Source organism: Mytilus galloprovincialis, chromosome 13, assembly GCF_965363235.1.
Source record: "Mytilus galloprovincialis chromosome 13, xbMytGall1.hap1.1, whole genome shotgun sequence".
Lineage (NCBI taxonomy): Eukaryota > Metazoa > Mollusca > Bivalvia > Mytilida > Mytilidae > Mytilus > Mytilus galloprovincialis.
Window position 1 is genome coordinate 54,943,236 of NC_134850.1, and position 15,410 is coordinate 54,958,645.

The window sequence follows — 15,410 nt, forward strand, 5'->3', positions numbered from 1 at the left end:
AAAAGTCTCTATCTCGTTTAAATCCAATTCAGCTTCATTCAGAAGTGTCAGTTACAAGAACTGGATACAACATAGAAAACGTCAATTTTTTAATACATGACATGAAATTCCTTTATACAAATGATAAAATCCAGGAATTGCGCTTCCATTGTTGTTTTACATTCTAGCGTCACGTGTAATGCTTAATTGTGGTAAAAAAGAATATATTTCACCGGGAGTATGGCCAGGAATCCGTGTTGAAGACTGTACTTTGACCTATAACGTTTACTTTTACAAATTATGACTTGGATCGAGAATTGTCTCATTTGCACTCATATCATATCACATCTTCTTTTTATCTAAATCACATTTTTTTTTAACCATATTGGTTTTATTATTCGGATACAAAAGTAAGTCCTATTTTATCAGAAATTAATTGATAGTCTGCTTTTTTTTACAAAATAATTTCGTTTTAATATATATGTTTTGTATTTTATATGGAAATATACTCATATTGTATTTGTTGGTAAAATTAATATTATATACGCATGTGCTTTAATTATCAAAGGTGCGAGTTAAACTGTATGGCAAAGTACACCGTATCACTAAAATCGATCTGGCATGTTAGTTGTACAGACTGTTCTCTTTATGAAGAAATAACATATCGATGGTCCCTACAATACAAGGATGACGGCGGGCGGTGGCAAACGTTTAAAGTTAATGATATACCAAGATTCAGTGATACTGGTATGTATTTGAATATAATTGTAAAATAATCGTATGTATCTTTCGATAAAATTGCCAACGTGTTGTCATATTCTTTGTACTCAGACCATAACTAAGATTTATTAGGACAGAGTAATTCTATTAACCTAACACCTATATGCCGTCAATAAATCAATCATTGATTGCACGATTGATTTTTTCATTTAAAAAATATAAATATGTTTGAATATTTTAAACTAAAGAAACCAAATGCCAGCATAAAAATAAGGAGATGTAGTATGATTGCCATTGAGACAACTTTCCACCAAAGTTCATAGTATACTTGATAGTTTTCGCGGACATTATTCAGATAACGCGTTGCTTAGCCATTCAAGACTACGAAAGTTCAAAACCCGATGAATTAGTATGGTTTCATTATAAAATGTTTAGTACTCGACGCCTACGGATGAGTGCTTGGCAACACCACAATTAAAGAAAAAGTACTGCAAGCCACTTACATTGTTACTGAATATACAGCTTGTGTTTGAGTTTTTTTTTTCTATTACATAACATTTGTATATGATACATTAGTTCTGAAAATTGGTAAAGCTATACATATTCATCAAAATTTAGACAAAGACAAAATAAAGTAATAAAACATGTTTACCTCCAGATTTGGTTTACATTTAAATTCACCTTAAAATAGCTTAGATAAAAACTATCTTTCATCGAATGAAACATTTCAGGGATGAATGCGAAAAGTCTTGCGATAAATTCTGACACATTTGACGTAAAAAGAGAGTACATCTTATATGTGAGAGTCTCCAGTTCCCAATTTACAAGTGATGGACTTGCAGCAATGACATTTGTAACTAACCAAGCTCCATATGGCGGTAAATGCATGGCAGACCCAGTCATAGGTAAGTTTGCCATATTCATTCAGAATCTGTATTTTCTTCAACATGTAAACATGAATCCAATACAGTATAATTTAACCTGTAATTTTCACAAAAAATAAAGGCTCCCGCTCTTAGAAGATACATAAAATATTACACTTAATTAATTTGATTCGCCAATGAATATTCATAAAGAACGCTCAAAACTAAATATGAGTTCCCTCATGGGGGTGTCCAAGTAATCACATAATCACAATTCTTTTGCCAATATAATCACATAGTCATTATTTTTTTTTGTTTTAAACAAGATAATCAAATAATCAAAAATACACTCATATAATAATCAAACTATCATGAAATATTTGGTCTGGTAATCAAATAATCACTATAAAAACGGCCAAGTAATCACATAGTAAAAAACCCCATGAGGAGGCTGAAATATTTGATGTTCAAGTATTTAGAAGTATTTGACTTAAGGGGTTCTATGAACAAATCCACATAAGGTACATTTTATCAGCAGGAATCTTACTCTCTTAATCGTTTCTAAATTGTCAACAGATAATTTAAATTTGTTTTGAATAAATCAAGTCGGTAGCGCAGCACTTAATACTGAGCTGATTATAACATTTAGGACTAACATTACATGAGTAGGTATTACAACAAGTGCTAAATTATAAAAATAAAATTTTGTATAAATTTGATGCGTTCGAAGCTGTGGAGCCAGGTTTGGTCAACCGTTTTCTACAAAGGGAGATGCCCGTGCCGGGTCGGGAGTGTGGCAGTAGATTTCCATTCGTTTGGTGTGTTTTGGCTTTTTGTTTGAAATTTGATGGGGAACTTTACGTTTTGAATAAATAAAGGCAACAGTAGTATACCGCTGTTCAAAACTCATAAATCTATGGACAAAAAACAAAATCGGGGTAACAAACTAAAACTGAGGGAACCGCATTAAATATTAGAGGGGAACAACGACACAACATTAAAAAGTAACACACACAGCAACGGACTACACATTAGACAACATCCGATGAGAATAACCAATATAACATCAAAACCAAATACATGAAAATTTTCCTTGACGTTTCGTGTTTTTGTTAATTTACTTTTTACTTGGACCTACTTTTAACAAGAATGCTTAAACCTTACCTTTTGAAACCCAAGAACTTAAATATGTATATAAATACGTTAGATATTTGGGGATTGTTATCACCGATAGGAACCTTAAAAGATATATCAACCAAAAGAATACTTTTTCTGAGGGAGATTTACCCTTATTTTCTTAATAATTTCTTATTATATCTACGAAGAATTTATGAAAACATATGAGATAAGTACAGTGAATACCGATGCACTGACTACTTACCTCACTGAAAATACCTTCATGGACCAATAATCCTCAAGTAAGGGTATCGACCGAGTAGTAGAACTGAACAAAAACGCACTTTATAAAACCCTTGCGTCCGAAACGCTTTTCAAATGGTTTAACTTATTCAGGAACTCTCAATTCCAAAAATTTGAAAGCCAAGGATTTCGAATTAAGTGAAAACTTTAGGAGAAATATAACCAAAAGGGACATAAAGAAATAGCCAAATCCACCTCGGACTAATTTTGCAAGAGGTATTTGGAACCTTAGTTCCTGAATCATTTTATAAACTTTATTACTTTTTATACAACCTGAATACTGAGATAGTAGTCATACTGACCGGTTGGTTGTTTTAAAGGCATCTTTTTATTTATATTTTCCAAATGTTTCTACATATTTGATTTCCATACTCTTGTAGGCGAGTGACATTTTCGGAAAAATGCATAGTTTTTTACTTTAATTCATCCACCTAACACCAAGCTGATTTTTTTACAAGTGATAGATGAATATCTGAACTTCATTTTCTGACCGGTCGTAAAAAAATCGTACGGTGCATTTTTTGTAAACATTTAATTAAAGTCGAGAAATATTTCAAAATAAAAATTTACCACCTGTGTTTCAACGTTTATTATAAGTGTTTAGCTTCTTTTTCTTTTTAATACAACATATTGATTATAGCGTATTACATATTTAAGTATAATCAAACAATTTATTTTTTATTGTGTGTTTTTCGGAAAAAAAGTCATTTTTGTAACAATTTTGTCATTGTTTCAAAAACCGACCCCTTCTTTTCAATTTTTTCAGTTGTGTTTGCTAATTTGATTTTGTTTTAAAACAAATTAATATTTAGTAATCATTGCAAGTTCATAACTTATTTAATACATATTGTTTCAACTGTATTATTCTGGATTTTTTGCATTTTCACGCACTCATCAATATTCCATCTCAATTGGGCGTTTTTTAATACAAACGTAATTTCTTGTCCCAGCCACTTTAAAATCTTTGTTTGATCTTTACAAGTAATTTTTTGTGCCGTCAGTACATTGAATTAGATTTAACATTTTTAAGCAAAGAAACATACGATATTTAGAGGGATTAATAAGATATTGATTCCTGAATGGTTCAAAATGACCAAAATGGCATGTCCCTATACGTAGTGTTCAACATCCATACTCTAAAATATGGTAAAAAAAGGTAGAAATAAATGTTATTTTAACTAAATATAAGTTCTTTTATTATTCAGTATGTTTAGAGCCAATATATTTAAATAAACAGGTTTTGAAAAAGGATTTTTAATTTTAGAAGGTGTGTCCCTGACAAAATGTCCACTACGAAACGAAGTCATTAAATTTTACTAATTAACAGTTTTATATAATCAATGTTTGCAATGTTTGCAAGAGGTATAAACATATTAGGGTCTTACAAAAGAAGGGATGCTTTCATAACGGCATTTAAATTGGTGGTAAAAAATTTAAGCACATCAAATGGACCAGAATGATGCCGTATTTTTGTTAATGTCCACTACGAAACGGGTCAAATCTCCTCTAGTATTTGGTTTTAAAATTATGAAAAAATAGCAGTGTACAGCTTAATAGTGCTTTGATGAATACAATCAGTCTTGTTTCTATTGCGATCCAGTAATAGAAAAATTTTGACGGGAATAACTTTAGTATTTTTCCGAACAATGTCTAATTGGACATGTAGTCCTGTCAAACTAACGAAAAGAATCCAATACATTATGCCTACTACACAAAATATATCAGACAGTGAAATGGTTTTCAAAATTGCATCAGTGAGTTTTACCAAAAATGCTTGATACCACTCATCTTGCATCACAAATTTTTGTTGTGATATCCGGTTAGATTTGAAATTGAAGAACATTCAAAGTCGGAGCATGAAAATGCCTTTGCTGAATTTGTTTCGACAATCCAGGAAGACCTGCTTGTGTATAAAAAGGTATTCTACATGAACAGTTTACTAGAACTATTTGCTCATTTACTCCCCAACCTGTGCGGGAAAGTTGCACAACGTATAGGCTTCAACAAAAATTGCAAAAACACTTTGGAAATACTATTGTCATACAGTGCCAACAAGGACAAGGAATGTCTAATATTGTTTACAGCAGCTAAATTTCTTTCTCTGAAGCCATCAATATGGCTAACCATCTTAAAGCCGATATGAAACCTCTCAGAACTCATGATTTGAGTAGTTTCAACACCTGATTGTGACGAAGATCTCATTCTACAGAATGCTTTGGTATATTACGTGAGCATATTGGCGATGTTATAATACAAAGTGATGAGAATATTATGCCCCCTATTTTGAAAACATTTTTATGCTGGATTCCTATGAATCTGTAAATAAAGATAGTGACCTACCCACGGATAAATTTCGAAAATGCTTGGCCTCATTGAAACAATAGTTTCAATTAGTAGCAATTCGTTCACGCCTTTCAATCTTGGTTTAGCATTACAAACTCATCATGAATACGGTTCTAAAAATCTGGTCGCAACTTTGCATAGTCATGGGTTTTGTGCTTCTTACAACGAGCTGAGACGGTTTCTTACTAGATTAACCGATCATGAGATTGACAAGATTGAGAATGGAACCTTCTTCAAGGTATTTTGTCATCTCCTGGGGAGGTAAACCTCGTTTAAGAAGGAACAGACAATGTTGACATAAATACTGAAACAATAGATGGTAAGGATACGATCCACTGTATGGCCATGGCAGTCTTTCAGGTTCTGTCTTTGTCTCATACCAATGAAGCTGTGAATGAAATGAGGATCAAACGTAACCAAGTGCGTTTCCTTCCAGTGACAGAGGCCACATCTGCTCTGATCAGTTGTCTACAATACTTGTAGATCTTTTAGATAGTATCATATGCAGCTATCGTCGACTCCAAACCAAGGGCTATGGCTACTGTTTATAAGGTGTGTTGATATGTGTATGAAAACCGGCAAGCAGTATTCAGTTCAGACCTTTGACCAACAGTTATATGCCATTGCACAGCAGATCAAATGGTCTAGGCCTCTTGCATTCCCGAGTCATATCATTCGTTTGGTAGGGTCCACACCGTAGCATGCTTTATTGATTCTTTTGAAACACTCTGGGGTGATTGAGATCTGGCAGATCTACTAGTTGATTCAGGACTATACGCAGCATGTACCGTTGAACAAATGCTTTCTGGAAAATAATTCAACAGAGAAGTTCCAGCTCTTACTCTTACATATGAGGCAATGATGTCGCTATGGATATCCTCTTTTATTGATTGGTGTAGGACCACATATCTTCTTATCAACATATCAGATATTATTTGGGACGCCCTTCTTAGGTGCTATGATACATTTGGTGGTGATATGTCCTCATGGAATCAAGATATAGCCACCCTTAGCACTTTAGTTGACATGCATCTAGCGTCTCTAATGAAAGAATTTCCGGAATGGAGCTGTGCCGTGTCCCCCCTACAGTCAGGTTTTGGGACATGTTCCTGACTTTTTTTAGTAGCATGCTACAAAACATTCGAGCAGAGAGAGAAATGGTATATGGCCTCTACATTCGATTTCAGTCCGCGCTATGCCTTCATATTTTTTTTTTGACCAACAGGAATAATCGTTCTGGATGGACTCCTGTATACCTTCTTGAAATGCTCAATCTCCCCGCCGAAGTTGAAACACGCTAATAATGGGTTCTTTGGTATACTTCAGAAAGCTGATTCATTCAATGGAGTGTGAAGTGATATGGCCACCGAAAAAAGCATTTTTAAAGACAGTAAAGGGAACGGTGGTATTGTTGGTTTGACCAGAAAAAAAATCTGCACTGATAAGATAAATTGTAACAAGACACATAGTAGGCCACTTTAATGCAGCATTGAAAATGAGACCAGGCGTGGTTACTGCTGATGATAGCTTACATGATGAAAGCAGACCTTCATCTATGAAACGGGATAAACAGTAAGTCATCGACTTAATCAGTCACTTACAGAAGACAATAGTTAACCCATTTGATATTCAACAGCACCTTCCTGAGTTGGTCAATATTTCGACTGGCCTTAAAGCTTCAAAGAATCACTTTTAAATGCAATTGAGACGGGAACTGCAATGACCAAAAAGTTTGTTGATTCTGCCTTGTCTGAAGGTATGTCTAGAAGCTTCTATGGGACCATTTAATGCTCTAACATAAAGTCATTTTCAGATATGAACACGATAAACAAAGTTAAAAAAAAATGCAGATCAGGAGAGACAGTTTAAAGAAACATCAACCCAGAGCTCATATTTTGTCGTGCCTAAGCACTTACAAAATGCAGAGATGATGTTACAGTTGAAAAATTGCTTTTGTTCTCTATAAGACTCATGCTTACTTCTTCTTTTCACGATGATAGAACGATACGAAAATGTGTTAAATCTGATCTTGTACATGAGCTTGAGCGTGATATATGATCATCTTTTAATCTTCAATCATTTAACCCATAATTCACGGTTGTGATCATGGATTGCATTGCTATAAATCAATCTTTGGATGTGAAAAGGTTTGCCAGTTTTGGTGATCTACTTACTTTCTATTTGAAGCAGTTGTCAACTCCCTTTCAATCGGCATCAACAATTGTAGATGTCTTTGATTGGTATGACATAACATGCTCTTATCAAATCGGCTGAAAGGGAAGGTCGGTCTCTAGCAGCTGGTGGACACAAGATATATCATGTAAATGAAGGAAGCAGTATCCCAGACTGGACATAATTCCTAGCTAACAGTTTTTAAGGTTTTAAAGTCGTCATTTGCAGAACTGGCAGGTCTATCACAACTACGTAGCTCAGATATTGACACCTTTGTCTCTGTTGCAAGAAAACTTGTATTTATACTTGCAATGGTCCAACCCCAGTTCTGTTAACTGGACTAATGTCTTCAGACATTCTGCAAAATTTAAGTTGTTCTTGCAAAGGAAAAAAGATTTACAGAAGTTAATGTGTTTGTGTTGAACAAAACTTTTGTTTGACAGAACTATGTCCTTGTCAGGGAAGTGACCTCTGTTCTAATATATATTGACAAGTCAACAGAGTCCTGACGATGTCGATGAAGAGGAAGCTCTTCAGGCTCCAATTCAATTAATTTTAGAATATGAATTTAAATTATGTTTCAGTGTTAATAAATCACAAGATGAAATGTCGCATTGTGTGATTTTTTTAACATTGCGTTCCATTTGACATAAAATGGAAATGAAAACTCCTTATTTGAATAATCAAAACCCCTTTGTTGTACATTAAAAATTATTCATCAAAAGAAAAAAATATATAAAAAATATAAAAAAAAAACCCCAAAAAATGCCAGACGGTCTCCGACCTTTACATGGTTGGTAGGCTTTATACAAACAGGAGGCCCTCTTGACACCCTTTCATTTCGATATTCATCTCACTATTATACTTGTATCTTAAAAAAAAATCATTAAATCCTTTAGAGAAGCATGCTTGAAATAAAATTGCAATATAAAATAGTATGTTTAAGGTCAAATTCATTCGTATTCAGTTATATCTTGCCAAAAGTATTGTTCTACTCATATCTGAGTAGAAACGTGAAAACGACGTCATTTAGCGCTCTGGCATGTACCGTATGTAATTTTCAATCGGAGAATAATATCAATATATTGTATACAGTAAAAAAATTTAAAAAAACGATTTCATAACCCTGCAGCTTCAAATTAGTTCATAATGCTAAAAAGATGTCACTTTTGAAAATGTTCTCGTCCGACATTTGTCCCGGATAAAAAAAAATGTACTATATTTCAATTAATCAATCTTTGGATGTGAAAAGGTTTGCCAGTTTTGGTGTTCTTCTTACTTTCTATTTGAAGCAGCTGTCAACTCCCTTTCAATCGGCATCAACAATTGTAGATGTGTTTGATTGGTATGACATAACATGCTCTTATCAAATCGGCTGAAAGGGAAGGTCGGTCTCTAGCAGCTGGTGGACACAAGATATATCATGTAAATGAAGGAAGCAGTATCCCAGACTGGACATAATTCATAGATAACAAAAGAAATACACAGGATTTGATCTGCTTCATCGGGGAATTTATTTCGAACTTTTATTGTGCTAGTAATCCACTGCCTGTCGCACAAACATTATATCTAGCAGGGACTTTCCAAAAAACAGAAATTGTAAAAAAAAAAATAACTTACGATCAAATAACTGACTATGCCAGGTTGTTCAGCACACAAGAGGAAGCCGACACAAGACTCGTTTTCCATGCTCTCCATTCAGACGAACAATTGAAGAAGTATTATGTTAGAGGAAGGACGATTGTCAAATGTTCTGACATATATGAGTAGAAACGTCAAAATGACGTCATTTACCGCTCTTGCATGTACCATATGTAATTTTCAATCGGAGAATAATATTAATATATTGTATAAATTAAAAAAAAATCATAACCCTGCAGCTTCAAATTAGTTCATAATGCTAAAAAGATGTCAATTCTGAAAATGTTCTCGTCCGACCTTTGACCCGGATTTAAAAAAAATTTACCATATTTCACTTTTACGACCAGACAAAATGAAATCTACTCATTTTTCCCTTTCCAAAGATATATAATTTAGCCGTGTGTTAGATAGGTACAATAAAAATATTTTTTAGGCCTGAATGTTACTCGCCTTTTGGTCTTTAACGTACCAATTTAATGTAATTCCTGAAGCACTTATTTTGCACAAGGAAATCCGTATACTAAGTAAATGTTTAACTATCATTTGATTGGTTCTATGGTGTTGTACTTTCTGTCCGCGAGTGTTGTATTAGTCCAGTGTCTGAACTGGTATAATTTAAAAAGACATTTTGGTAGAAAGTAAATATCCAGTACATAGATTATATATTTACATATAATGTCAGGTTACAACTCCATCTGCCAGGTTTTATACGGTTCTGACGGCTTTTAATAGGTCATAATTGTTTTAAGCTATACAACATAGATATTTGTCATTTCAAACTTTTTGTCTCAAAAATGCCTTTTAATGATTGTGTAAGAAACATCAACCGTTTTTTGTTTAAATAGGTTATGCTGCGACGACTGCATTCAAGATATCATGTAATGGCTGGAAAGATGAAGGAATTAGCAGGGGACGTAATGATACAAGAGACACGGAGGCACAGAACTTTCTGAAATTTGCGTTTATAACCTCAGAAAAAGATGGCACTGATGTGAAAAATACTACTTTTCAAATTGGGGGTAACTATTGTACTTGAATATATTTTCAAGTTATAGACCGAAAACTACATATATAGTGGTGGGAAGATATATGAACAAACATTTAAATCTCTCAATATTTTTTTAATCGATACAACCCGCCAAATTCTTTATTAGTATGTTCAATATCAGGAGACTGTATTTCAATGGTTGCCGTTAATTGCTGTCTATCATACATTCGATTCGTTAATGATTTTGTTTTAATAGTTATCAAAGGTACCAGGTTTATAATTTAGTACGCCAGACGCGCGTTTAAATCAGGCCACTTTGTCATGTCGAGGCTTTTATAGCTGACACTAGGTTATTGATTTTACTCATTGTTGAAATCCGTACGGTTACCGATGGTTATTTACAGCCATTATTTACAGCCAATGCATTTGGATTCTGGTGGATAGGTGGCTCAATGTGCATCCTACCAATTCTCAGTATTTTTAAAAGAAGAGGTTTTAAAGAAAAACAAAGAAAATAAAGATATTGAGGCTTAAAACCCCAGAGGCCACAGTGCTACACCAAAATAATAAACGCATGAACTCCAAACAGGGAGTGAGACTTGTTTTGTTGACATGGTTAGCTTCTACTACCATGCATACATCACCCGGCGTTCGAATCAACACTGCGTAAACACGCACATCATACTGAAAGTTCAGTCACTGATCGTATACAGCTTTATTCATGACGTTGATAATTTGTTTCCGTAAGTTTTGAAAGAATGCCTTCTGTACGTCGTCTGCTTCAAAATTCAAAAGTGTTGATTTTACCCGAAGTAGTTCATTTAGACAATTTAGAGAATTGTAGTATAAAGAGAACAACCAAAAATTGTCTAATAATAGAAAAGCAAAGGATATTTGGTATCATAACATACGTTTTATTTGTAGTCAGCTCGGCACAGCCTCGCATTCTACCTGTTTATAAAACTTGTATAAATAATTTTATAATTTGTGAAAATATAAAGTTATTCTCCATCATAACTCTAGGATATATCGCCAACTATATAAGGTGTATAAAATGTGATATAAATATGGGGTCATTATAATTAGGTATGGGGCTATTTAACATATCATTTTTCGTTTATATATTTTAGGAGAAATGACTACAAATGAAATATATCTGCCGATGGGAGATCCAGAAAACAACTATACATTACGTTTACTCGTTTATATATATGATGTGTATGATGATTATAATGTTTCTGAAATAACAATTACTGTGAGTTATCTGTGTCGCTTAAAAACTGATGTAACAATTGTTTAAACGCAGTATGTTTATAATACAATCGATATATTAAATGGGCACTAACTACTAGATATATAAAAATCTAAAGTATGATTTTTTTCAATCATTAATGAAAGTGAAATAGTTCAGTTTTGTCAAATTTTAATTTAACCCCTTAGCTAGAGATAGATAACGCATGAATTGTGCGTGTTCTGTTATTTATAGGAAAACGAATGTCAAATTTGAAAGTGAAACTAAGGTAAATCATTAAATTGCCTGATGCGATCCACAAAAATCATTCTTATACAGGTAAAAACGATGATTAACATATATCTTTAATCTATAATATGAAACTAAACAGACCTAGAGAAATTCAATTGCAACAGTTCGTTTCTATTTATATCTTTATTTATGTTTATATCGTTTAGATGACCATGGGCGGTCTTCGGAGTTCAACCGATAGTTAATTAGATGGCGTCAAGACTAAAATACACACAAAACGAAGCTACATGCTATGGCCCTGTAAATTGTTCATTTAGACTTTGTATAAATTGAATAAATGTTTTACATGGTTATAAATCAAATATCAGAATTTGAGTCAAATCGGTGAACATGAATTTGACAGCAAGTACCCTTTTAATGAATACACGATACGTTAAATTAGATAAGCTAACATCATTTGGCGAGCCGTGTAGATATGTACAAGTACCTACATTTTCTCCGTTGGTGACAAATGTCTTTTATTGGAAGCTGTAGTTTTTAATGGTTCAAGTGACGTAGCTGTTGTTAAGTCACTTAAATACCAAAATTACTACAGTGTTCGTATAAATCCAATTTTTCGAGGCATTTCCTGGCAAATATGAAATAGTGAAATAATAGTTATAAGAAAAAATAACCGGCGTAGTTATTTAGCATGCAATATGATACTGGTTAAACGCACAGCATTAACACCATTCACCAGTTAAACCACTCACCAGGCAACAAAAATGGAGAGTACTTGCACGGTCATAATTTTAAAAAGTCATTTTTTAAAGGAATACAAAAGTAAATTGTTACTTGAACAGGTTTAGAGTAGAGATGTTGACATAACAGTTATATTACTGTCAGAGTCGAAAACAAGTATTATGTGCACTGAGGCCTTTCATTTTTGTCGCTATTGATAATGCATGTTGTCTGTAAATATCTAGTTCACCAAGTACAATAATTTTGGTAAAGCAAAGCTATGGTACAGCGCATTAAAGCAATTTGAGCTGTTATATTTGTGCCTTTTGTTTTTTATATTTTTTTGCTTCCAAACTTTTGGTAACATCATATCTGATTTAGGTTTTTTTCCGGAAATTGTTGTGCAACTGAAACTCCTGTCTATTGTTTTATTTTAAAGTTGACCCGAGATTCGTGATATGCGTCAATAAGACAGCATCCAAACAAAACACAGAAACCAAGAAAGAGAATATTATTATATAATGATAATCCTCAATCATGTATAATTTTTTTAAAACTGAAAAGGACTTTTTTTTATTTTGCAGTCTCGTCCACCTATAACTTCAAATGATTCTTATGCCTTCAACGAATTGTTTGATAAATATGACAATACATTTGCTATGGTGGACAAAAGTGGAAATAATATAGCGTTAATGAGACTGATGGAATCGACTGCAAGTACCTACAAAGACCTGACATTGGTAAGATCACTAACATACAACAATAACGAGTCTCGTCTTTTATTCACTTTCTTTTCTCTCAACTGTATTTTGTGAGAAAACATTTGATCAATGAGGAACCAACTTTTAATAAAGAAGAGACAGTCTTAAAAAAATACCCATAGACAAGCTTTATTTGTCATACTTACAATGTACAGTAGTAATGGCAAATGCTAATTCACCAACAGGTTAGGACAATTACCCAACGACGCTGCATCATTTAAAAAACTGATCTCTTTGTCAGACGGTCTATCGTGTTAACTTTTCTAATGATAATTCTTTTACGTTAACTATAGAGATAATATGGAAATCAAAATGGTTTCCAGATGGCCTTTACGTCATTATTATTACTTTGACGCGCATTCACTTTATAGTTGTTTGTATTCCCGAAGAGTTATTCAAACAAAAAAATATATGCCTTATGATTTATGCTGATTTTTTAAATTTTCTAACCAATTGGTTTGCCAGACAAAATCCAGAAAGCTATTTATATAAATAAGTTCGTTTCAAATTGCTGGAAATAGACGTATAATCTGCTTTTCTATTGAAAAGATTTGATGAAACTTGAGAAAAAAAAAGATATTGACGTTTTTTATCCACCAATTTTTCATAAAATGCCCTGTACCAAGTCAGGAAAATATCCATTGTTACATTATAGTTCGTTTCTGTGTGTGTTACGTTTCGGTGTTGTGTCTTTGTTGTGTCGTAGTTCTCTTATATTTGATACGTGTCCCTCAGTTTGAGTTTGTAACCCGGATTTGGTTTTTTTTCTCTATCAATTTATTAATTTTGAACAGCGGTATACTACTGTTGCCTTTATTTTGAATATTCGTTAATATAATAACTTACTTCCCAGTTGTGATTTGTATATAATAATGCTCTGAAACAAATTAATTGTTTGTAAGTTTATGTTATTAGCGTAAAATTGTGATTTAACTAGAAGGCGGTTATTTTCGTTAACTTTATATCTACACATGTAGATTACTGAGTTTTCTAATTGCACAAGAAAATGATATCACACTGTCGTATATCACACCTGAAGATGTCGAATTTGCTATGATAATTCCCTTTTATTTGATCAATCATGACATCCCTCGATGTGTTATACGACAAGAACAACCTTAAAATATGCATTATCTGACTAAGTTACCGAAATAAATGTTATGTTTTGCTAACTTTTGCTGAAAACTGTATGAATATTTATACATAAAATCTATAACGCTAAACAAAGATATTATTTTGGATCAATCTATTTTTATAAATTGATCCAAAATTCGGACGGCAATTTCATTCGTGCCCTACCAATCGATACATTTTACGTTTGGTCAACGAAATGTATGTACGTACGATTATCGGACGATGTAAGTATACTACTTTAAACTCGAATTTAACGCTGTCACTGAAACGTTTAAGTTTTGATGCTCAATTGTAGATTGAAAATCATACAGAAACGAAATTGATCTTTAGAATAGCAGTAGTTTTAACATATAACAGAGGTTCATTTCGTTAAGGACAAAGTTCACCTTAAAAAAAACTTTTCAACTTTGCCGACTTTTCAATAATTATTTGGCCTTTTTAAGTTTTGGATTAAAAATATTTCCAATACACTGTAGTTATAATGGTCACGTTTTTATCTGTTTTTTTTTTTTTTTTTTTTGTCAGGGCAATGTTATTTTATTCTTTGATACTGCTTTACAAGAAGGTCGTAATAGGTTGCAGTACATTCTGGTTCTCTACAGATACAAATAAAAAGTTGGACCCATTCAAAAACAATTAATGGCTGTCACAGGAGGCTGTCACGAAGTCACATAAACAATTTGCCCTTATACCCAATAAAGATATACACACCCCTGATGCTATATCGTTCAATTTTTTGTTACACTTCATAGACGAAAATGTATGGTTAGGTAATGGGATCTTAAATATTTTTGATATTTGAATAATCAAAAATCGCAGGAAATAGGGACCCTATTAAATTCACCTTACCATGATGCGGAACTCAACCACTTGCCAGATTTACGAACATTCTTAAAGTGCAGTGGTGGGTATATTTAGTTTGGAAGTGATAATAAAGAGGAATAATTGATGACCCCCGTTCAAATGTGCCTTGTCAGCCACAGACCCAAAATTATACAACATTATCTCATCGTAACCATGATGCCCAAATCTCTCTTTGACTTACTGTTCTAATGTACAAATGTAAATACTCTTTAAACAGGACAATACAATATTCATATATTGTACATTACTTAATTGTTTTGGACTCTTGAAATGCACTTAAATAGACTCCTACAAACAATCAAACATCACTTTATGCATAACAA

The 15,410-nt window shown here is 33.1% G+C and overlaps 1 protein-coding gene across 1 annotated transcript; it reads left to right on the top strand.

Moving 5' to 3' along the window:
- Positions 1 to 1,446: 1,446 nt before the first annotated feature.
- On the top strand, positions 1,447 to 13,948 carry LOC143056152 (polycystin family receptor for egg jelly-like). The gene is made up of 5 exons (XM_076229235.1): positions 1,447 to 1,604; positions 9,983 to 10,156; positions 11,256 to 11,380; positions 12,913 to 13,068; positions 13,943 to 13,948. Exons 1-5 carry the CDS (start codon positions 1,544 to 1,546, stop codon positions 13,946 to 13,948), a joined length of 522 nt encoding a protein of 173 aa, XP_076085350.1. The 5' UTR covers positions 1,447 to 1,543.
- Positions 13,949 to 15,410: the final 1,462 nt, after the last annotated feature.

Excerpts from the sequence above, each read along its gene's own strand:
- LOC143056152 (XM_076229235.1), top strand. The coding sequence starts at position 1,544 with ATGACATTTGTAACTAACCAAGCTCCATATGGCGGTAAATGCATGGCA. Across the intron at positions 1,605-9,982 it reads CATGGCAGACCCAGTCATAG|GTTATGCTGCGACGACTGCA; the intron begins GTAAGTTTGCCA and ends TTGTTTAAATAG. Across the intron at positions 10,157-11,255 it reads TACTACTTTTCAAATTGGGG|GAGAAATGACTACAAATGAA; the intron begins GTAACTATTGTA and ends TATATATTTTAG.